Raw genomic sequence first — 25,612 nt, 5'->3', positions numbered from 1 at the left:
AGATAATGCAAAGAAGAAATATTGACTCACTAAATGGAGTGTAACCTGCCGCCCAAAAGACCAATGAGGGCTTGGTGTTCATGATCTTGAGATTAAGAACATAGATCTTTTGGGTAAATGGTTGGCCAAGTTGCTGACCGAAGATGGGGTTTCGCAGACAATACTTAGGAGAAAGTATGTTGGCTCACGTGCAATTTCACAAGTTTATTGAAAACCTGGAGATTCACACTTCTGGGCTAGCCTTATGGCGATGAAGAGACACTTCTTCCCATTTGGATCTTTCTCTATTAAGGATGGATCTGAAATTAGGTTTTGGGAGGATAAATGGCTATGAAACACCTCTCTCTCCGGGAACAATATCCATCTCTGTATAATATTGTGTGTTATAGAGGTGAAACCTTCCCGAAGGTTATGGAATCTTTCCCACCGAGTGTGACGTTCAGAAGAGACATTGTTGGGCCCTGTCTGCCAACTTGGAATGCATAGCTACAATAGTTAGCATTCGTTCAATTGTCGCAAGGATCAGAGGAGTTCCGATGAAACCTGAATGAGAATGGTGAATTCTTCGTGGATTCTATCTATAGATCATTGGTTCATTAATAATAAGAAAATTTGGAAGATTAAAATACCTTTGAAAAAGAAGGTTTTCGCTTGGTATCTTCGTCGTGGGGTTATCCTTACTAAAGAAAACCTTGCTAAGCGCAATTGGCAACGAAGTAAGAAATATATATTTTGTCATCACGATAAGACTATAAAACACTTATTCTTTCAGTGTATGTGATGCATGTAAAATGCATAAATGAACTTTGTACTTTATTAACAAATATTGCCACATATTTGCAACATATATGATGTTATTTTCATGTTTTATATTGATTTATGGGGATTTACCAATGATACCCTCTATTTGGGTTATAACTCTGCAGAACAGGAAAATCTTGTTTTGTGTATTTTTCACTTTCAGAGACCTATACTTAGTCAAATTGAGCTAGGATTTTGGGTACGTCATTTTTTTTATCAAGAAAAGCACGTGGATCTCATGACAGGGGCCTAGAGGCCCAAAAGAGACCAGGTGGCGTGCCCAGTAGGGGCGCACCACCCATGCTCTTTTCGTCGTCGATCGCTTGATTCTTTCGCGAACCGACTTCTTTTGCCCTAAAAACCCTATATATATGAGCCCCGAAGGATTTCGTCGGAGAGCACCGTAGAAATGCAGAAACACAAAAAAATAGGCTGCAACAACGAATATTGGAGGGGGAAACTCCACCGGAGCCGCCGCCGGAGGGATCTCCACCTTCTCCAACGTCTTCCTCATCAACACCATGATCAAGTGGGAGTAGTCCACCTCTAGACTATGGATTTGTGGCAGTAGCTTGAGCTATTTCTCTTTTTTTTTCATAGATCTTAGTACCATATGAGTCACCCAACATGATTATGGAAATATATGTAATTCCTATGTGGTGCATCTTTATTCTTTGATATTGTGATATGAGATTGGAATGTATTATGTGTAAGATAGTAAATTGTATTGATAGGATGCATATTATGTACCCCGTTCTTAAGCATTGGTTCTGATCCAACTTGTATGCAAGAACACGTGTGGGGAGATGTGTATGTTAGATGAAATAACATGGTTTTAGTGATTGGATAGTGACAACATATTCATGATCTATTATGGCTTTGCCTCTTCTTTTGCCACCTCAGTATACATAAAGTGAATGCATGTGCTATGTTCGTCACGTGAAAAAAGTGATGATCTTGTTTCTTCAAGGTAGCATATTTGATATTCAAATAACATCATGTCAAAATACTTACGGACAAGTTGCTAGGACGTGATTCTCATATAAATGCTTATCAAGCACATATTGAAGTTCCACCAATATTATCTCATTGATGAATTGCTATTATCCACTACAACTTTAAAGAGAGAGTAGACAAGTGAACCCATGAACTCCGGTCTAATTTTAATCATAGGAAACACATTCCGATTACATTTAACTTACTTTCTATTTGCAACAATATTTTAATCCGAAAATACAAAAATATTTAGTTCACTTAAACACACACACACACAAAACCCAAAAACAATCATCCTGAGGGGGTCCTCAAGGATAGGGCTACTAGTGGAACTAGACGACGGGATGCTCGGGTTAGTGTGAGTCAGCGATTTACACAGGTCAAGTCCTCTCGATGTAGGATCGCTATGTCCTGGTAGAAATCCAGTATAATGCACATTGTATAGATTACAATGATGTGTTCTGCCTTGCTCTAAAGGTTGTTCCCTAGCCGGCTTATGAAGACCCTAGGACCTAGGGTTCAAATGGAGGTAAAGACCTGACCGACTACTAAGTCCTAGTCTGTATCGGTAAGTATACCATGACTTATACTGCAAGTTTCCTTTTCCTGAACCATCTTGAATCCGGCTTGGACCGTCATCAGCCAGTTTGGGCCTCCAACTTCTAGCAACTTGGCCGCCCGGCTATGTAGATATCTTTGCCACCCAAATGGGCAATCCAGGCTTGCTAGGTTGAACCCCTGACGTGATATATCCTATTTGGTATAACCATGACACTCACACTACCAAGATTTTCCTGATATCTCCATATGCGTCCATTCATAATCATCCTCTGCTATTTTGTTACATTACCATGAGGTTATCCTACATGATTTTTTTTGCCATGCCTTCTACAGTTCCCTCCAGCGTTGATTTTCATTTCATGTTGGTCCTTTTGGCCTTTGGATTGTGCTATGTATGAGAACAATGAAGCATACATGGTTATGATATGTGGAGGATTGGAGTTCCATAACCTATTCGATTGGAAACAACAACTTGGAGTTCAATATAATAAGATCATCAAAAGGTGTGACAACATCAAGGTAATAGAAAGGATTACATTGTTTATCTCATCGGAACAAAAAAAAACACAGAAGCATCTGAGTCAAAATTTGTAGCCAAGAAACAACTTACAATACAAGTGTATGAATTATAGAAATATTTTGCGTGCCATAAGAATATATAAGCTATTTGTTTCTCTTTTAGATATATTTTTTTTCTCCACATTACTGTTACCTACACAGTTCTAAAAGTTAAATAGTTATATGTTCTTCTTGATTCCTTTGGATGTTTAGAACTTGTACATCAGGTGGCTAATGATATCAACCTTGGTGACTCTGTGACTAGCTTGGTTTCATGTGAGATTTACCTCTCCTCTGGTTGCACCTCATATGGCTATATTTATTTTGCTTTTCCGGTGGTTAGGACTGGCTACACGACGAGTGGAGAAATGCCACCTTTTTGAAGCTACTATAGGCCAGCACAAAGTAGTAAAAATGTAGAATTATTTCAATGATCTTACAAGTCTACCTGAGTACCAAGGACAAGATGCCACCTTAATGCTAATATAAATCTTTAGAAGCTTGTACAAATATGTATTTGTTCAACATTTTGAAGGATTTGTAAAACGTGAATTCGAAGGAACCAATTTTCAACTGTCTACAACTAAATACCCCCTCTGTACACATGAAAAAGACACATCGTTAGTCAGAGCATGGAGGCAGCTTCGTCCTTGATGATTGCAAGCACTCAACCGTCTTCTTCACCTGCGTGCTTATTTATTTCCTTCCGTGTACCTCCACAAAAGCTTCAACAATCATCAATGACGCAGTCACTCCGGCTCATCGCCGCAGGATGCTCCAACCCCCATTTTGAGAAGCGATCAACCAATTTGTGACCAACCAAAGACCTCTATACAATGTCACAGTTCGTTCGACAAGATTTCAGAAAAAAACAACTTTATCTTGGAACAAGCTCTGTGAGCGACACTTCGTTTGGTGAAACCACAGCCAAGCTGCCACCGCCATGTGAGGCTCCTCGACGTTGTTCCGGGTCGGCGCTACTTGCTCGGAGACAGAAAGCCGGCTTGGACGGAGCTTGAAGTGCGGCGCCGTCACTGTTAAGGATCACATTCACGACTGACATCGTAGGCCTGTCTGCAGGGCTCTCCTGAACACACAATAAGCCTATATGAACATACGTCCCTATTTTATCTTCGGCACTACTACTGGTAAGTAACGGGTCAGCGATATCGAGGATCGTTCCCTTGGTCCAGTGCTCCCATACCTGCACAGGATGGATTATATTGTTAGTGTTATTGTTGCAAGGGGTTTGAATTAGTATTTAGGTAGGGTTTACTGCTTACAAGATCAGTTAGCAGGTCAACACTCTGCTCGGAGTTGTAGGAGGTGCAGTTTCTTCTTCCTGTTATGATCTCTAAGACCAGAATGCCGAAGCTAAACACATCGGACTTGGTTGAATAATGCCCGCGAACAACATATTCTGGTGGCATGTATCCGCTGAAACCACAAGATATGATTACTTAGTGATCTGAAAAATAGGACTGTGCAACTTATTTCTGCAATCCCGCAGTCCACGGAATTATATCACGGCATGATTGACTTCACTTACAATGTCCCGACAACTCTGTTTGTGACATCCTTTGATTGATCCCCTTGAAACAACCTTGCCAAGCCAAAGTCTGAAATCTTTGCATTCAAATCCGAGTCTAACAGAACATTGCTTGCTTTAAGGTCTCTGTGGATTATTTTCAGCTGAGAATCTTCATGCACATATTGCAAACCTCGGGCGATTCCATTTATTATCTTGAACCTCTTCTTCCAATCAAGATCCTTTCTCTTCTCTGGATCTATAAAGAAGCAAGAAACATCAGTGAGGTTAATTTTGCGCCATTATTATAGCTCAGATTTAAATATATTTTTGGTGCAATGTTTTTAGTTTTTACCAAAGAGAATCGTGTCAAGGCTTCTGTTAGGCATGTATTCGTAGATAATGAGTTTCTCTTGTTCTTCCAAGCAAACTCCAATTAGCCTAACAAGATTTTTGTGCTGAAGCTTCGCAACAAAAACCAGCTCTGCCTTCAACTCTCCTATTCCTTGTGTTGAACCAGGGGATAGTCTCTTCACTGCTATCTCTTGGCCATCAGGAAGAGTTCCCTGTAGGATGCAGTGATGATGCACAAATAGCAAACATATAAATTCACCAGAAGTCACAAGCAGTCCAAAACAACACAGAACAAGCAACACAATGACACGATTGGCACCTTATAAACAGCACCAAACCCTCCTTCCCCAAGCTTATTTTCGTCTCTAAAGTTCTCTCGTTGCAGCTTCCGGTGTTTGCAGATCAAGAATGGATAAATTGATGTTGGGAACGCTCTCCCGGTTCCCAGAATCTGTCCAATGTGCCAATTATTATCTATACAAACGAACCCCATTTCGAAAGATGATGAAGTTTGATCATTAGAATGAACTGCAAAATCCATTGTCTGGAATGCATAATTATTTTATCCTATATATTTCGATAATTGATATAGTTGAAACTTGAATTGGCTTACAACTATTTTTATCTTTTTTATTAAAGAGTTGGACCTACCTATTCTCCTTCGTTTAATGATCTGCAATCTTGATAACTTACATGGTAGTATCGGCAATATTTGTTTTCTTCTCCAGCTCCATAGACAAAAGCAGACAAAAGTGGAAGCCAATGCTGCACAAACAACAGCCAATGCAACGGCTAGGATATGTGCGATTGTATTTGGTTTATTTTTTCTTCCTCCTGTAAAATGACACTAGAGTTAAATCACTTGACTACATGGAATAGGTCTATTAGTGTTTAATATAAATGTAAATTTGCAACGTGTACTATATTTAGTATCCACACAGTAAACTTAAAATTTGGCACCTTTCGACAAAGAAGCTCTACGAAAACTTGGTCTGATGTTCAGAACATCCCTTTGTTTACTCCATCTCGTGTGTCTTACCTCTCGAATCTTTCACTTCTTGATGCTCTCAAAAGTATTTACCTGGCCAGATATGCCTGTCCATTGAGCCATTTTTGAATTTGTTGAAATATATCGCACACCCTTCTCCATTATGGAACTTTGGGTGAATTGGTCAGGGCATCAATTCAATATGTAATCAGAGCTAAGTTGTCTCAACTTGAAGACCTGACCAACGCAGTAGTCGAATAAAAATTTCTGCGGACTTTCATCCATCTCACCACAATGGTAAGCTGAAGCCTAGGAGTGGCAGGGAGTGTTGAAATATAATGTCCAACTTTCTTCACGAGTTCAGACTTATGGGTGAATTCATCAATTCAATAGAATTTTGATTTTTTTTTTTGAGAATTCTAAAATCCTTTGGATGCTTCTTGTACATAGGCTGTTTGATTCGAAAGAAAATAAACATAATTTTTTTTCTTCGAATTCAATTTGTACGAATTTTTTCATACACTCCAACCTGTTGGTAGGTATCCTATGCCCCCCCCCCCCCCCTCACAATCAGACATCATTGGATTGTTGTAGTATTCAAGATGGTATAGGCCCTAAACTTGTAAGGTATTTCAACCAATGTGCAGGTCTCCATCACCTGAGCTTCACTTTACTAGTAGTAGCTGTTGACATGTATAAGTAGATTGCATACCCTTTTCCATCAGTTCGGACTTTTGGTTCAAGTGGCTAGTGCATGAAGCTTAACAGTAGCAGCTAGGAAAATGTACTTCAATATAGTTTTATTTCCTCCGATCCATATTATTACTTGATGGTAAAATAGATGTATCTACAACTAAGATGTGTCTAGATACATCTATATTAGCATTAGCGATAAGTAATATAAATTGGAGGAAATATTGAAATCTGCAACTCACCTCCATCTGGGACTATGGGTCCGTCACCATCCGGCGAAGGCGCAACGGCCCACGCCGGCGCTTTGAGCTGCAAAACGGGATTGCCGAGGAAGGGAGGATACAACTCAAACCGGTAGTTGCACCGTAACCCCAGGATCTGCCCTCCGCGCCGCCTGCTGAAATGCTTTGGCATGACCCTCGTTATTTTCTCGAGGCAGTCCCTGCACTCGGCCGGTCCAATGTCCGGCCGGCACTGCGCCATGGCGTAGATTTTCGGGGCGCTCACGTCGAAGTCCTCTAGTACTCCTGTGCCAAACCGCATGGACGAATTCAGCGCGGCGTAGTCCGAGACCGCAGCAAGGAGAACACCCACGGCGGCGTTGAAGGTCGCCGCCGGCGAGGCGACGCTCGCCCCGTTGGGTACGATCTTCCGTTTGGTGTTGTCGGCGGAAGCAAGGAAGTTCTGGTATGAGAAGCGGAGGTAGCAGTGCTCGTAGTAGACGGTGGCGTCCATGTTGTAGGGACACGCCTGCTGCGCGTCCCGGAAGGCGTTGCCGATGCAGTCGGCGCACGCGGATGCGTTGGCGGTGTCGCCGCGGCAGAGCGTGAGCGCGTACACCGTGTTCGGGATGGCCCCGGCGGCGCCGGTGGAGAAGAGGGTGGGAGAGGAGGAGGCGTTAATGGGGAGGCTGGAGGAGAGCTGCTCTAGGTTTGATTGGAATTCGCTGTTCGCGGTGTAGTTCCGGCTCCTGTCGCATTCTTGCCGCAGCACGTCGCTGGAGACGAGCTGCGCGAGAAAGGGGACGACGAGGATGCAGAGGTAGTACCAGAGTTTGTGCGAGATCATGGTGATAGCCAGGTGGTGGTGAGGGTCTGAGACAACAAGATACAGCGGGTGCAGAAGAGACAAGGAATGTGACTTTATAGGCTGGCTTGGGAGTTGGGAATTCTAGTGACATGACACTACGACAGTTTGATTTGCACAGAGGAGATCTAGTTTAGTGCACTGCTTGTTTACTTCGGGTCAGAAGCATGAAAATATTAATATCAAGAGATAGCCGGCGGCTTATAATCATAGAGGAATAAAGAAATTCAGTACTGTAGATGAATTGTTGACGTCGATGACCAATGGTAGTTCAGGGGGGAGTTGGATTCTCTGATCTTTCTGCTGCGAGCATGTCATGCCTGATTGATCGGTGTTAACTTTCGTAGGGGCCGTGTTGAACGCCGATAAAGGAACAATATTCCCACAAATGGAATTTTATGTAGGAGTAGTGTTGACTATTGATGAATCAAGCTGAACAAGTCATCGTTCTTCAGAACAGCGTTCTTTCAGTTATTTGGGCCATCCCTTTCAGAAATTAGAAGAAACGACTTCTTGAAAAGATATGATGCAGGCACTGGGCGAGAATTTGTTCGAGCAACCAGACTCTCTCTACCTAGTCCTGAAAGCAGCTGGCCGTCTGATGCCGAACCCGTCACGACACGCGTCCACAAATGAAATTTTATATAGGAATAGTGTTGACTATTGATGAATCAAACTGAATGAGTCATGGTGCCACGACCATTTCTCAGAACTTGCTTCTTCCAGTTACTGTTTCAAACGGGGGCGACCTCTTTTAGAAATTAGAAAGGGTTTCTTTGAAGAAAAAAAGGGACAATATGTCATTTTTACGTTGTCATACTGGCAAGTGGCTCCTACCGAGGGTAAGAACATAGGAGGATTGACTAAGTTACGCGAATCTTCGGGGTAGCGTCATCCCGTAGATCTTCGGTGTGCTCACGTCGAAGTCCTCTACTCCTGTGTTGAACAACATGGACGAGTTCAGCACGGTGTAGTCTATGACAACGGTGAGGAGGAGACCCACGGTGGCGTCGAAGGTTGCCACCAGAGAGTTACTCGATGTAGGGCATGATGTGCCATTTAGGGTTGTCAGTGGAAGCCAAAAGCAGAGGTAGCAGGACTCGTACTAGATGGTTGCGTCCATGTAGTACGGCCACGCCTGCTGCGCGTCCCGAAAGGCGTCACCGATGCAGTCCGTGCACGCGGATGCATTGATGGTATTGCCACAGCAGAGTGTGAAGGCCTACACTGTGTCCGGGATGTCCCCGAGGACGCCCGTGGAGAAGAGGGCGGTAGAAGAGGAGGCGTTAATGGGAAGGGTGGAGGATAACTGCCTTAGTTTGATAGGAAGGTGTTGTTCGCGGTGTAGTTCCCATTGTTGTTACATCTTGCAACAGCATATCGCAGGAGAAGAGCTGCGCGAGGAGGGTGGAGATGTATCACGGGATTTTGTGCAAGACCAAACTAAATAAGTCATCGTTGCCACGACCATTTCGTTAGAACTGCCTTCTTTCAGTTATTTCAATCTGGAGCAATCCCTTTCAGAAATTAGAAAGGGCTATTCGCAAAAAAATATTAGAAAGGCATTCTTACAAAAAAAAAGCATTTTCCAGCAACATTACAAGAAAATGCAATACTGGCAACATTTTCTAGCAACATTACAAGAAAATGCCATAGAAATTACAAGAAAAATCCAGCCCAACATGACTAAAATGATCGAGTATATATCTTCAGGATCTTCTGCAAACTGTGTTAAGTTTCAAAATGACATACATTCCGCTATTTTTTTTTTGCAATCACGTAGAATAAAAGCAATGCAAGCAAGAAGCTCAATTATCTACCATCCGGTGGTGATCCAGTCAAAATGTTTACGCTGTGCGGTTCCTCTAACTCTCGATCTTCTCCTTTGTTCCTAAAATAAGCAGGCTTCTTTGGGTCAGGCAAGCTTGTGCTCTCATTCATAAGCAGTGAGATAGCATCCGAGATTGTAGGGCGATCTTTAGCGTTGTCTTGCACGCACATCAACCCGACATTAATGAATCTCATAATCTCTATGCTTGGATTCTTAATGTCTAAGCATGGGTCAATGAGCTCAACCCATTTTTCCCTTTTCCATAATAGCCAAGCCTGAAAATGGGTGATGATGATGAAATTAACTAGCAGTGGTAGCCCAGTGTAATAAGAGTGGAAACAATGTTTCCAACCATGTGAACTATAGAATTCTTCTATTCATTTTCTTGATTATTTGGAAAATATAGAAAACTGAATTATAATACATTGGCGAACAAGAGGATCATCTACTTACATGCCCAAGAAGATTGCCAAAATTCCCGGTCTGGTGGAACCCGTTGTTTCTTTTTCCGCTGATGATCTCGAGGAGCAACACACCAAAGCTGAAGACATCTGACTTGATTGAGAACTGGCCCTCGGAGGCATATTCTGGAGCCATATAACCACTGATTGGAAAAAAAGGCTTCCAATTAGCGAAGTTTGTGCTTATGAAAGATAATCAGTCATGTTCAATGTTACGACTCGGTATGGTTATCGACATATATATACTCTTACTGTGTTCCCACAACTCTGCTTGTATTGGCATGGGTTTCATTCGACCCAAATATTCGAGCAAGCCCAAAATCTGATATCTTCGGGTTCATATTTTCATCCAATAGAATGTTGCTTGCTTTTAAATCCCTATGTATAACCCGCAAACGTGAGTGTTTGTGGAGGTACAGTAGTCCTTGAGCTACTCCTTCAATTATATGACGCCTCCTGTTCCAGTTTAGTAATGCTCCTCTTGTCGTATCTACACATATAAACACAAACATCTTCAGAAGTAGTAAACTAAATTATTGTGACATGCATTTTCAAGTTATATGGATATTAAGATTAACGACTTGCCAAATATGAAGAAGTCCAAGCTTTTGTTGGACATAAATTCATATATCAGAATCTTCTCTTCTCCTTGAATGCAGCATCCCAAGAGTCTCACCAAATTGGTGTGCTGAAGCTTGGCAATTAGATGAATCTCCGTTTTAAACTCATTTAGACCTTGCCCTGAATGTTCGGCTAACCTTTTCACAGCTATCTCAAGTCCATTTGGTAGTTTTCCCTGCAGCCGTTCCAGCAGCTTAAGAATAAACGAATAGGAGACTTCCTAATATATTTATAATGGTTTATGCCCAACTAGTTCTTCGACCACTATCCTAAATTTATATAAAAAGGTTGGACGATAATATCATTGGATAGGTCTTTGCATGTTCATATCCTATTATTATTTTATATTCTAGTGCCCGCTCGATCGATGAACATGATTGGTTAATGTCAACTATACTGCAACAAAGGAAGTTGTGCATTTATTCTGACAAATGTTATTAGACACATATGAAAAAAAATGAACACAAAATAGCTAGGCCCTCTTTGGAATATAGGTCTTTCACAAGATTTGAGGATTATAATTGTTACAACTTTTTCCTACAAGGAACATTTGTATACTATGTTAGACGTTGTCGAATTCCTATGGTATAGACTCACAATGCCTCCAATTTAATGAGTCTAAACTATGTTTAATATTGAAAGGTTTAAATCGCATACTCTTTCTTCTTCTTGCAAAACTCTTATGTGTTATTTCAAATGCACTAGCCAAAGCTGTCACATCTAAAGTCCATGTGTTTGTTACCTCAGTGATATGAGTTTCCCTTGTTATTATATTTTTCATGCAATAAAAAACCATTAAAACACAATTTTTTACTATATGATGTAGCTCAGTTCGTTGGTGCACTTGCATACCTGCATAATATTCTTGTTCAAGAGTTCTTTCAATTATAAGGCTCCGATTATGGTACATCTAGAGAACCCAATTTGTAGCATATTATGCTATTTTAAGGAAGTTATTTCATCTTAATCATTCATTAATAGAGGTGCCTATGAGGACTCTATTTACAGGTAATAATTAATAATCGGCTTAAATACATCCATTTCTATTATTGATAAAGTAAACCATGTGACAACTCAACTTATAGCAAGTTATGCTTTTTAATAGGAAGTATTCAAATGGATTGAATTATATATGTTACAGAAATAAGATCCAGTAATTACTCTGATATATACTTGTGCAAAGTCAAAACAAATTTTATTCAACCATAATTTTGTTTGTTTAGTTTTCTATCTTTTCTCTTCTTTTATAATTAGTTAAGTTGAATAAAAATATTGCTTGATTCTTTATTTTGGCTCACTTTGTATATACTTATTATATTTTATTTCTATCTAATATGGACAATTTACCGAATGGCATATTGTATCATTCAAAAACCAGTATGTGGTCCAAGAAACAGTTATGTTCTCCTCGTTAGGCCACATGTCTGACATAATTTGCTTACCTTATGTCAAACTTTATAAGTTCCACAAGTTTTAATTTTGAAATCTTACCTATTACCTGGAACTAGAAATAACTACCATTGAATCTTTGTAAATAGGCCTTTGAATATCAATCATAAGTCTATTAAAACTATCAAATGAAATTTTAAAAAATCGGAGTTCCATGGGATACTTGAGTATAACGAGTCAAGATGACGAACTAGTCCACAAGGTTACAAATTAAGTATGTTGGTTATGTTTTAAACAAGATACAAGCTTTGACGAATGATTGTGACTGGTTTCATTGCCCTTGCCACTTCCTACGATAACTGTGATCAATAAAATATTGAAATTCTACCTTGGTTGTCATACATAGTTGGTCCTCTTAGTTTAACACTTAAATTATTGTAGGCGATATAGATATGTTAAATAGTTCACCTTGTAGACACGACCAAATCCACCCTCGCCAAGTTTATTTCCTTCTGAGAAGTTATTTGTGGCATCTGCAATTTGAGAGAACTCAAACATCGAAAACTCAGAGTGGCCCTCTTCCATCCTCCAGAGCATGATAGCTTCCTCTGTGCCCGATGGTGCTACTTCGTGAAATTGTGAGTTCATGTTACCTATTCATTCATAAGTAATGACGATGCTTAATTCAATAAAGAAGAGACCATGGGAGAGATTTTTATCATTGTTAATTTACTACAACAATAGGTTCTTCAATTATCATCAGGTTTCTCTTCTATTGGGTAGATACAAAGTGTATCATCCACGTAACATTTATTCCTTCCAAATATTACAATCAATGTTTCTTAGCCATAAAAATTAGCTAAAAGGAGATGTAAATATGATTAACTAACGATAAAACTAGATTGAATGAAGTAATTGGAAGTCCAGGAAAAATAATATATTTTCAAAATGAAGGATAAGCGTACCGAGTTTTAAAATGGAGCAGCCTATTTCTTAGTTTCCGGTGATTTGCTAAAATCAAATTCATACTTAGCTCAAATATCAACATCTAAGCATCCATATTCCCAACAAAACAATGACAGAGTTAATCTAAAATGTATACCCTATAAATATTTTGGAACTAACCTTGGTCACTTTCATCAAACTCTTTATATTTAATTAGTCTAATCAAAAGTAAAAGATAGAGTCATGGAAAAAATAGATAGATTAACATTATAGAAAAGTTAAAATGTTAGAAAGAATTACCAGGGAGGAGCATTTATTTAAAAGACCAGTACACTCAAAATTATGGCATCTCTTTGCAAAATTTTGCAAAAGCTTTTTTACTATGCCTTCAAGACTAATTCCCAAACAAGCGAGAATCCCCAACAATGTTTTAAAACCTATTACTAAGGATTAATAAGACCATACAACAATTCATATATGTGCATGATACATTTTTTCTACTAAATAAGTATTCATAGCTACTATAGAACAACAAATTCCTTACTCTTGTATATGCATGTTGATCGAGTCCAGATAATGGCAAGAAGGATGCATAATAACGAAGATACGACAGCCACAATCACTACAATTATCCAGATTTTATTCTTGATTCCTGCATAAGGAAGAATATATATCAATGGATATTAGCGCATAATTTAAGGTAATTTTCCAAATTTTGAACATCCTGAAACAAGTTTAAGCCAGAGGTTTTATTCGAGTTTTAACTATTTTGGTTCGAAGGTTGCCATCTTCTTCAGCAATCTGATTATGAAAGGGCGACATATAATAAAAGACAAGTACATATTTTACGTGAATATGTAACACTCCATTTCATACTTTTCTAAACAAAATTCATTCTCAATACGCATCAAAGTCATTTTAGAGAGAGTTTCACGCTGCCACATATTGCATCATTTTCTAGATAGTTGCATAACAAGGGCCCTATTACAAATATATTTATCGCAGAAGGGCACTACTTTGATGCACTGCGTGACCTTACGCCAGAATGTTTGAGGATAAAAAAGTCTGCCCACCCACACAAAGAGATACTACAAAGAGGGGGCAGAGGGAGGGGAGATGGTGAGAGGACGAAGAAAGCTAGTAAAAATGACATGTGATCTTAGGTCAAATGGCACTCTGCGATGACAAAAAAATCAATGTAAGTGCCATATGCGCAATACCACTCTCAAAAAAAAAGCAATTGATAGGGTTTTACCTATTATTTCGTTATGCATAATTACTATGTAATTACAATCCGGAGCACATGGCACATGTTCTTGTAGTTCTTACATGCCGCGTTTCAATAGATTGCGGAAAATGTACGGCTTATCCAGCCAAGTAATCCAACGATTATTATGGTGTTTTACCATTTCTGGCAAACTTTAAATCCTGATGTTGAAATATCAAGAATTTTTTTTGTGTCAAATTTAAATTTAGGAATGCATGCGCGCCTTCTTTTGACAATGTGGGAATTAGTTCCCATGCAAGGAAACTTGTTTCACAGGGATAGACAGGAAAAAATCATTTGATTATGGAAATTACTGTTGCCTGCTATGGAAAGCATAAATTGTAATTTTTAAAAAAATTGAAAAATAATATCATTTCAATATAACAAAAATATACGTGTGGAAGTTTTGGTAAGAAAAGAAAAATATTAGGTGCCCATGTAGGCGCAGTGCTATGATGTTTGAGTTGTCCACGATACTTTATGATTGCTACAAAGTAATATATAAAGCAACAATGCCGTGAGAATACACAAGTGAATAGAGGCAAAGTCCATGTCTAGCCGACATCACGTTTGAAATAATTCGATGTGGCATTCATTGCCCAGTTGATTAATTATTGTATTGATCAATTATATTCGAGTGCCATTCACTGAACAAATTCATACTAGCTAATATAATATTTTTTGTAAGCTTAAAAGATTGTACTACATGTTGAATAACAAATTACAAAAACTTTATCTCAAATTCTAGAGATCTACTAATGTTTGAAATATTAACTTTGGATCTGATTCTTTCAAGGAAAGGGACCGATCCAATTGGCCAACCACATTTTCCTGGAGATTTCAATATTAGGATTTGATTAATGAATTCTCCTAAATACTAGTTACATAAAAAGGGCATAGGTGAACTATTTATAGCAATAATAATTCTCTTAAAATTAACATGGAAAGTAAGCATAAAACCTGAAGTATATTAAATAAATGAAATTTTAAATTATCTGAGAACTGAAGGTCTTTCGCAATGGGAGTTTCTTACTGTCGTGTCCTAAGTTATTTGCTGATGTGGCATTATATTAAATAAGAAAAGATATGTTTATTGTATCTTAGCTAAGACTACCCATAATGAGAATATTATAGGTAGTATCATGTATTTCGTGCAAAAAGCTGATGTGTCACTATAATTAAGGATGAGAGAGATATAGTGATATCATAGATAGATACCATATCATAGAACATGAAACTAGAAAAATAAATGTCAATTAGATCTTGTACACAATTTGATTGACATTCTACAAATCAATAAATACAAGAAACTACTATACTACTACATGATACCATGCATTGTATTGTAGAGATAGTATCACATGCATGATACTTTTATATGATACTATCCATTGTGACTATTTTAAGATACAACTCTTGCATGGAATCATACACAAAACATATTGCTAGTCCAATCACATGCATCATTAGCATAAATAATTAAATTTAGATACAACCCTAAGAAACAATTCATTGTAAAGTTTCTTACAATACATCACTAGCTAGAATAATGCATTAAGAGACAATGCATCGTAAAAGGCCTAACAAATATATTATTAAAGGTGACAAGGAGTTCAAGCATACATTCAATGATATGACACCTTCATAGAAGACTTTAAGTCTTTAGCCAACACTAAAACCCATGTCTGGCCATGTGTCAGCCTCTACAATCGTTTCCCGCCTACCGTGGGCTCCATGGTGTTCTTCTCTTTGATCCTATTTTGTTAGTTTTGGCTGTAAGAAGCAATTTTGTTGGCTCCATGGTCCTCTTATGCTTGTTATTTGTGCACATAACACAAGCTGGTGTACTTTTAATCTAAGAATAAAAGTACCACATAATACATATGTATACCATACTACATACTCCCTTTGTTCTTGAATACAAAGGCCACAACCAAAAATACAATTTTCATCTATCTAAGGCTATTGTCTTTTTCAAGAACAATTTATTAGATTTCTCTCTCCTACAATGGTTCTCATTAACGTGAATGTTACATGCAGCCGTAGAGATAAACGTACCACATGCAACATATTTACTTAGCCCACTACACGAGAAGTTTCCTATGTACATAATTAATCATGCTATTTATTAGTTGATTTTATTTTTTTGGTAGATAAAAAATGATATAATGGCCTTTTATACAAGAACGGAGGAAGAATTATGGTTTTTATTCCGCGCCATCTTGTGTTGGATGCTTCTAATTAATTTGGCTTGGCGAGTGAATTTTATGTGATAGTATTGACATAAAAAATTCTCATTAAACCCGATGTTTTAGTAGTGCATATTCAGTGAACAAGTAATTAGAGGCTAATATTTCGGCCCTTGAGGTGTGGACTCACACTTTCAACCTCTAGAGCAGACCGGGTTGGTTGGTAGGAACTGACACTCCGCTAATGGCCTGTGCATGCGCACACCTATGTGTGTGCGCGTGCGTTTGTGTGTGTGTGGGCGCGCGTGTGTGTGTATAAGAGAGCACGACCAACGCTATGGTCTTCTGGTGTATTTGTAGGCATGGAGAGCAAGGCCGGCAGCTTTAGATGATCATATAATGATTAGGAAGTAGTACGAGGCGTAGAATACAGCAGGGCTCTTCCGACGTTAGGTGTACGGCTTTCTAGCCACCAACACCAACATGGTCACTTGAGGTAGAATAACCGTTAGAGCAGGGAGCTTACCTCCTCCCTTTCCGGCTGGCAGCAATCCTAGCTGCTAGAAGGCGTTGTAACTTTGTCTCTAGCAATTCTTCTACTCTCTTTGTCCATATGTGCGGTTCGGTTGGATCCTTTGATGATCCTCCCCTATTCTTCCTTCTTCTTCTCTGATGCTAGCCTTCCGGCGGTGGGAATTGGAGCAACATATCCAACAGGGTGCCGGCGAGTGGCTTGGGGGCTACTGACGCATATTTGAATAAAGGTGGTTGTCCTAGGGTTCCAACTCACCCAAGATGATGATCCGCCGGATGCGAGTCCACATTGATCTGGCTGGATTGGCGTGTTTCGGAAGGCTCTGTTGGCAAGTCCATTGGGTAATTTATGCCCGGAGATTGCTGGATCGGGTGAGATTCGATCATGCGCACTCGTGTTTTTCTCTGGATGTTTGGTTTCAGAGGGAGTGATGCGAAGCTCTGCTGGGTGTTACCACCATGGAGCACCCTTTCTCGTTCCACGGTGAAGACTAGCTATGGTGGTTCTAGTCTTTGTGGTGACGAGGAATTGGCTTGGTGATTTGTGACTTGGAGCAGCGAAATTATAAGTGGGGGCGTCAACACGGGAGAAGTTCAAAGTCTTACATCTCATGGTGAAAATCCAAGGTCTCACCTTAACTGGTTGTAGGTGGAAATAACCTTGTTGAAGGCATTGTTTTGTGAGCGAGGATCTTCTGCAGGGTGAAAATCTAAGATTTTTGATTGGGCGACGATGACGTTTGTGCATTGTTTCCTTTTTGGAGACATCGTTTTTGGTGAAGTTGGACTTCCGGTGTTGGTGTTGTCTTGGTGGTGTTAGTGCTGCTACAAAGAAGTGATTACTGTAGCGGAACTTTCCTTTTATTGTCATTTTTTTGGTTGTGTGCACCTATATTGCTAATAGGGGAATATATTATTGCATAGGCTAGATGTAATTGGTATCTCTTTGATATTAATATACACTATTTGTTAAAAGAAAAATATAAGTGACTAATTTATCTAGATATGGTTGTCTCTAGACACGTTGTTATGTATAGATACATCCTTATATAAAAAAGTTGAGACACTTATTTTTGGACAAGGGGTATAAATGTATAATATGTGATACATCTGGTGTATTTTAGAAAAAATATTTCAGCATGGTAGAAAAACATAATTTTTTGTACAAATCAATACTTTGCAATAAAGGTGGTTGTATTGATGTCTCACCATGCAGAGAACTGGTAAAATTATATGCACTGTTCAATTTTTTTGATCATCGTGAAACCACATAGTTGAAGGTGTTTATGTGTATACCTCCTTTGCTCGGTGGACTTGCAGGGGTCAGTGGTTCAGGAGGCGGCGGCGGCGGACTCGACTTTGTCGGTGCAGGCGATGGCGCGGGCGTTCCATCAATCTGAACCATGGCCTCGCCAATATAGAACGGGTAAACCTCGAATCGTAAGTTGCACCTCACCCCGGCCACCCTCTGCCCCAATGAGCCACGCATCCTACGAGCCATCTTGTCCATCTCACCTCGGAGGCATTTTTCGCACCCCGAAGACGTCATGTCTGGTGTGCACTGCGCCAGGCCGTAAATCTTCATCTGCGAATCGTCTCCGTCCAACACGGCCTCTCCTGTGGCTACCTTCTTGTCATGGGCATCACTCGCCGCCGCATGCTCGGCTATCTTCTCCATGAGCGTGCCCACGAGCATGTCGAAGCTTTTCGCCGCCGCTGTAGGCTTCACCGTGTTGGTGTTGTTGAGGACGACCTCCGGCGTGTTACCCCAGGAGGAGAGGAAGTCCTGGTCGGAGAAGCGCACGGTGCAGCCGTCGTAGAAGAGTGTGGCGTCCTTGTCATCGGGGCATAGCGTCGGCGCCTCTAGTGAGGCCGAGGACAGGCACTCGTAGCAGGTGAGGTTGTCTGGGGTGTCCCCTCGACAGATTCCGAGGACATATACTACGTCTGGAGCCTCGCCGTAGGCGGTAAATACAACTTCAGGACCTTATGGCGCCCGCCCCTAATCCAGACCGAACGGTTTGTTGGAGATTTGCGCAACCGAGCCCACGCCGACGGGTGGTTGACCCCTACATCCGGGCGTATAAGCCTAGTCCATGTAGCAATACGCGCGGTGCCGAAGGACAGCGCGTCGGCGGATACATGGCGTCCGGAGCGTCCTCGCCGTCCTTCGTGCCTGCTCCGCCGTACGGCGACGGGATGGAGCTGCCCGGACCCCCCATCGGCTGCCACCACCATCCCAGTTCAAATTTGAATCTCCATCCGGCTGTCCATCCTCTTCCTCAATCCGGCTGACCTCGCCGTTCGCCGCCTGCGTGGAAGAGATCTGGCAAGGGACGATTTAAGCCGGACGCAGATGGATTCACCGACCTGCTCATCCGGTTAGACCTCAAATCCCGCCCCAACCCCCTCTCCCCGCTCGTCTTTTTGGCATCGATCCCTCCTGTTTGATTTTGTCCAATTTTGTACAAGATTGTCAGGGCCAGGAATCGATCTTACGCCTGATTGGTTACCGAGCTTTCCGATTCATTCTTCCGACACAAGCGCCCGCACTTCTCCGTCCATCTTGAGTTCTGACTGGCGCGAGCAAGTGTCTGTTCCATTGCACGCCGAGCTCGGGGAGGACGGAGTCTGTAGCAACGACCCAATACGCGATGCAGTCGAGTCGCCCCCTTCAGCAGAATGGTGGGGGTCATCGCCAGACTTGCCGACCTCAACCCCCTCAACCGAGTCCCCTCCATCAGAGCGCACCTGGAAGCAGAGGTCAGTCGCCTGAAAGTTTTGCATCATTATTGCCTTTCTAAACGAGCCATTTTTACTTCTTGGTATAATTTATGATGGAGTTATCTGATAGGCTTAGTTGATACGAGCATCCAAATTTTAGTTTGGTACTAAAAGGAAGTTTGCATACGCACAAATCATTATATACTTCATTGGGTTTGTTCGTTGTCAGTATTGTATTCCTGGGCAGCATAACTCTATTTGTAATCCTGGTGTAGTATTCTTGAAATTGATGTAGGACTCTGCACCAATGCGTGCAGATGATTTGCACAATGCCTGAAACTACATCAGTCTTGCAGTTTACTGAAAATCGTTGAATGGAAACAACCTGTATATTTTTTACATCTGCCTTGTGAATTATAAGTCTGTGTACAGACACTAATAGATCGTCCGAAGCTAAGTAGTTATATATAATGTACATGTTTGCAGTGAACACTGCAATGTCGGTTGCGTATTAGTGCCTTCATTGAGATAATCCAGTTCCTCCATTTGGTAGTTTTTTTGTACTAGTAAAGATTCTGAACCTCTTAGGCCTTGTTCGGTTCACTCAGAAAACACGTGGATTGGAAGGGATTGAGGGAGATTCACAAGTCAAAATACACTCCAATCCACCCCGATACACTGCAATACCCTTGAAAAGAGGGTTAACCGAACGAGCCCTTATAAATCTTGGAACTAGGAAAGCCAAACCAGTGGAGTCGATCTCTCTTTCAACCTGACAGAGAATTTGGTGATTTCTGAGTAATCGACTATTTATTACTCGCGTGAACAAATTTCTGAGTCGATCTCTCTTTCAACCTGACATAGAATGCTTTGTTTTGTACATATTTTAAGTCCGTTTAGACTGACATGCGGTGTCTTTTTGTTTCCTTACATACAAATCCAGGGAGGTTCGGTGCTCAACTCCGGAGTCCCCATTGAGGTGCATGCGAGCAAGATACACACGCCAAACATGTTTGGCTTGTTCCAGAGCCATCTATTCCAGGTGGGGTCATACATTGTGCCACAAGTTATAGATGGTCATTCATGGGAATGTTATGCGGACATGCATTACGGGTAATTAATACTCTCAACCTCGTGCCCCCCCCCCCTTTTCTGCATCATCATCTAATTAAATATGTGCCAGTTTTTTTAAAAGATGGGAACTGAAATGCATTCCATATGGAGTTTGGCTACCGATGTTGGTGTTGATAGGTGGCCTGTCTGACTAACCAGTCCATGTTGTTTTGTCATTGCAGGTAATGATAAACCTAGGGGTAGCAGAAATACCCGAATGTCACATTATGAGGAGGTGGACCAGGGATGCGTACCGTGACATGCCCGAGCACCTCATGTTGTATCAAAAGGATAGCGCTACTACGAAATCCACGAGTTTCAGGCACTCGGCTCTATACAGGACTGCAATTGAAATTGTTCAGATGGCTGACAGCAACCCGGAGTCATGCGAAGTGGCAATGTCTCACTTTCTAGATGCCATTCCCATCTTGTCAGAAACAAACAAGATAAAAGATGGCCTTGGTCTAGAAGAGAGAGTTCAAGCAGCTGGGAGAGCGAATCCTTCAGTCATATTCGAGAGTGGCAGTCTTCGACCGGACATCGTTGCTCCTTCAAAAAGTTTGGTCGACCAACTTCTGCAAGAAACAAGCCCGGCTACGAGAAGGTCAGTGTGCCAAGAACAAAATTCTGCACCATATGCCGTAGCAGGGTTCATAGGGCGAATTGCTGCCCTTCCAACAAGAACAAGAAGCCACGTAGAGAGGCCCATTGCTCGAATTGCGGTCTGGCTGGGCACAAGAAGAACAATTGCTTGACCTCCAACTACTAGCATCACCTTTTTCTTTTGGATTGGGATAGGTTTTCCAAATGTAGTCAGGGTCCACATCTCGTGGTTCATCCGTACTCGAATGTTATGTTATATTTTTTGCAAATTTGCCCCGGCGATCTTTTTGGTGCAAAACTATTCCAGATATAAGCCCCCGTGTGTATGTGGTAGAACACCATTTGTCAGGTGGTGGTTTGTTTGATCTGAGACAATTGGGTCACGTATGTCCGGGATCGGGGTTTTTAATATGTTGTCTGTGAAATGTGAACAATGCATATAAATGGTCATATATTTTCAAGCCTGGTATCTATACAAACCTCTGCATCCACCCCAAAGTTTTCTTTTGGTTATTTCCACCAGGTGAAGGGCGGGCCTGGTGCAGCGGTAGAGCCTCACTGCCTGTGACCGAGAGGTTCCAGGTTTGAGTCGCGGTCTCCTCACATTGCACTTCCTGAGGGTAAGGCTTACCATGCACTAACACCTTCCCCAGACCCCGCACAGTGCGGGAGCTCTTAGCACAGGGTACGTCTTTTTTTTTCACCAGGCAAATCAGGATACATACATTAGCTCACAGAATGTGTGTAGATGGCATATACCTCGTATATGGTTTTATGTTTTTTTAATGATCACCAGTGTTGTTTTCACTAACTTGATCTCTATCAGACATCTTTTCAAATTTCTTGTGCAACTTATCCATTCTAACTTTTGTGTCCATTTTGGGAGTTCTTTTGATGTCTCTATCGATGAACTCATCTTTTTATAGGGGCATGGTGACGATAGGTTTGAATGGTGTCAAGCGGAAGCAGGAGAGATGATCTCTGATGTATACAATATATGGCCATTGGCGCACGATACAGACAAATCATGTTGAAGCTCTACATTCAGGACAATGTATCTTTTGAAAGCTGGTTAATTTTTTTAAGGTGAGGAGTGTTCAGATTGTCCAGACCCGTGACTTTTAGATGACATGCGTACGAAACTAGCATAACATATGACCCGTTATCTATGTTACACGCAGAGATACGAATGGACACCGGGACAAGGACCGGTTACTTTTGTTACACGCATAAGATACGAATGGGAAAAAATGGTTACTTTAGATGATCCGTGATGATACCATGTGCATAATCAAATAGTACTTCGGATAGAATCGTTTTTCAGAGTGTGCGAGGATACCTTGACAAGAAGGATAGCATCTCGGGCATGCATATCGAACGGATACTTATCGCACCTTGAACGCTGGCCGAGGATACCTTTTCATACCGAATGGGCCATCGAACGTGGTCCTATGTGTCAACGACGGATCACTTTGTTATTTGCGTGGGGATGCCTTAAGTTGCTTGGAACAGATTCATAGGGTTTCGGTTACCTTTGTTACATGCAGTGATACGAATGGGATAAAAGTGGTTACCTTTAGATGATGCGTGACGATACTAGCATGACATATGACCCGTTACCAATATTGCATGCAAAGATATGGATCAACCCCCGGGACGAGGACCCGGTACTTTTGTTACACGTAAAAGATACGAATGGATAAAAAGTGGTTACTTTAGATAACCCGTTATGATGCCATGTGCAAAATCAATAGTACTTCAGATCGAATCGTTTTCAGAGTGTGCACGGATACCTTGATAGCAAGGATAGCATCAGAACTGGTACTATGTGGCAACGGTGGATCACTTTGTTATTTGCGCGGGGATACCTTAAGTTGCTTGGAAAGGTTTCATTAAGTTTCGGTTACCTTTGTTGCATGCAACGATACGATCGGGGGGAGGGGGGAGAGTGGTTACTTTTAGATGACTTGGGACTATACTAGCGGGACGTATGACCCGTTATCTATGTTACACGTAAAGATACGAATGGATCCTCGGGACGAGACCCGTTATCTATGTTACATGCAAAGATACGAATGGACCCATGGGACAAGGATCGTTTTCAGGGTGTGCGCAGATACCTTGATAGCAAGGATAGCATCGGAACTGGTACTATGTGGCAATGGCGGATCACTTTGTTATTTGCACGGGGATACCTTAAGTTGCTTGGAACGGATTCATTAGGTTTCAGTTACCTTTTTTGCATGCAACGATACGATCGGGGGGAGAGAAGTGGTTACTTTTAGATGACTTGGGACGATACTAATATGACGTATGCCCCGTTATCTATGTTACGCGCAAAGATACGAATGGACCCCCCAGGACGAGGACCCGTTACTTTTGGTACGAATGGGACAAAAGTGGTTACTTTATATGACCCGTTATGATACCATGTGCAAAATCAGTAGTACTTCGGATCAGATCGTTTTCAGAGTGTGCGCGGATACCTTGACGGCAAGGATAGCATCGGAACTGGTACTATGTGGCAACGGCGGATCACTTTGTTATTTGCGCAGGGATACCTTAAGTTGCTTGGAATGGATTCATTAAGTTTCGGTTACCTTTGTTGCATGCAACGATACGACCGAGGAGGGGGAAGAGTGGTTACTTTTAGATGACTTGGGACGATACTAGCAGACCCGTTATCTATATTACACGCAAAGATACGAATGGATCCCCGGGACGAGACCCCGTTATCTATGTTACACGCAAAGATACGAATGGACCCCCGTGACGAGGATCGTTTTTAGGGTGTGTGCGGATACCTTGACAACAAGGATAGCATCGGAACTGGTACTATGTGGCAACGGTGGATCACTTTGTTATTTGCGCGGGGATACCTTAAGTTGCTTGGAACGGATTCATTAGGTTTCGGTTACCTTTGTTGCATGCAACGATAGGATCGGGGGAGAAAAGTTGTTACTTTTAGATGACTTGGGACGATACTAGCATGACGTATGACCCATTATCTATGTTACACGCTAAGATACGAATGGACCCTCGGGACGAGGACCGAGTTACTTTTGATACGAATGTGACAAAAGTGGTTACTTTTAGATGATATGCAACAAAACTAGCATGACATATGACCCGTTACCTATGTTTACACGCAAAGATATGAATGTACCCGGGACGAGGATACCCGTTACTATCGTCAGACGCAAAAGATACGAATGGATAAGTGGTTACTTTAGATGACCCGTGACGATATCATGTGCAAAATCAAATAGTATTTTGGATAAGATTGTTTTCAGAGTGTGCGAGGATAGCTTGATCGCAATGATATCATCTGGGGCATGAGTATCAAACAGCTACTTCTCGCACCTTGAATGATGGCCAAGGATAGTTGTGCATACCGAATGGTCCATCGGAATTGGCGCTATGTGTCAACAGCGGATCACTTTGTTACTTGCGTGGGGATACCTTAAGTATCTTGGAACGGATTCATAGGGTTTCGGTTACCTTTGTTACATGCAATGATACGAAATGGACAAAAGTGGTTACTTTTAGATGGCATGCGATGATACTAGCATGACATATGACCCGTTATCTATGTTGCACGCAGATATACGAATGGACCCGGGACGAGGACCGGTTACTTTTGTTACACGCATGAGATACAAATGGATAAAAAGTGGTTACTTTAATGACCCGTGATGATACCATGTGCATAATCAAATAGTACTTTAGATAGGATCGTTTTTCAAAGTGTGCGAGGATACCTTGACAATAAGGATAGCATGCGGGGCATGCATATCGAACGGATACTTATCGCACCTTGAACGCTAGGCTGAGGATACCTTTGCATACCGAATGGGCCATCGAAAGTGGTGTTATGTGTCAACGACGGATCACTTTGTTATTTGCTTTGGGATACCTTAAGTTGCTTGGAACGGATTCATAGGGTTTCGGTTACCTTTGTTACATGCAGTGATACGAATGGGATAAAAGTGGTTACCTTTAGATGACGCGTGACGATACTAGCATGACATATGACTTGTTACCAATGTTGCACGCAAAGATACGGATCGACCCCGGGACGAGGACCCGATACTTTTGTTACACGCAAAAGATACGAATGGATTAGGGTGTGCGCAGATACCTTGACGATAAGGATAGCATCGGAGCTGGTACTATGTGGCAATGGCGGATCACTTTGTTATTTGCGCGGGGATACCTTAAGTTGCTTGGAACGGATTCATTAGGTTTCGGTTACCTTTGTTGCATGCAACGATAGGATCGGGGGGAGAAAAGTGGTTACTTTTAGATGACTTGGGACGATACTAGCATGACGTATGACCCGTTATCTATGTTACACGCAAAGATACGAA

General features: G+C 41.4%; 1 protein-coding gene and 2 pseudogenes across 4 annotated transcripts; 1 reads left to right on the top strand and 2 right to left on the bottom strand.

Moving 5' to 3' along the window:
• Positions 1–19,024, bottom strand: part of LOC124672653 — a 106,906-nt pseudogene extending 87,882 nt beyond the window's left edge.
• Positions 3,794–7,547, bottom strand: LOC124669564 (annotated as a pseudogene).
• On the top strand, positions 18,959–21,721 carry LOC124669568. Of its 4 annotated transcripts, XM_047206163.1 has the most exons (4): positions 18,959–19,183; positions 19,275–19,565; positions 20,470–20,639; positions 20,822–21,721. In XM_047206163.1, exons 2-4 carry the CDS (start codon positions 19,485–19,487, stop codon positions 20,823–20,825), a joined length of 255 nt encoding a protein of 84 aa, XP_047062119.1. In that variant the 5' UTR covers positions 18,959–19,183; positions 19,275–19,484; the 3' UTR covers positions 20,826–21,721. The 4 variants fall into 4 exon arrangements, with proteins under 4 accessions (XP_047062119.1, XP_047062118.1, XP_047062117.1 ...); XM_047206162.1 differs by lacking the exon at positions 20,470–20,639 and having other exon boundaries at positions 19,283–19,565; XM_047206161.1 differs by lacking the exon at positions 20,470–20,639.
• Positions 21,722–25,612: the final 3,891 nt, after the last annotated feature.

This window comes from Lolium rigidum, chromosome 7, assembly GCF_022539505.1.
Source record: "Lolium rigidum isolate FL_2022 chromosome 7, APGP_CSIRO_Lrig_0.1, whole genome shotgun sequence".
In the NCBI taxonomy this organism is placed as follows: Eukaryota; Viridiplantae; Streptophyta; class Magnoliopsida; order Poales; family Poaceae; genus Lolium; species Lolium rigidum.
Note: the sequence above shows the minus strand (reverse complement) of the source record. Positions and strands in the feature narration are given on the sequence as shown.

Bases quoted from the DNA above. Each gene is read 5' to 3' on its own strand.
- LOC124669568 (XM_047206161.1), top strand. From the start codon at position 19,485: ATGGTGGGGGTCATCGCCAGACTTGCCGACCTCAACCCCCTCAACCGA. The intron at 19,566-20,821 runs GTCAGTCGCCTG...TTGTCATTGCAG, and splicing joins GAGCGCACCTGGAAGCAGAG to GTAATGATAAACCTAGGGGT.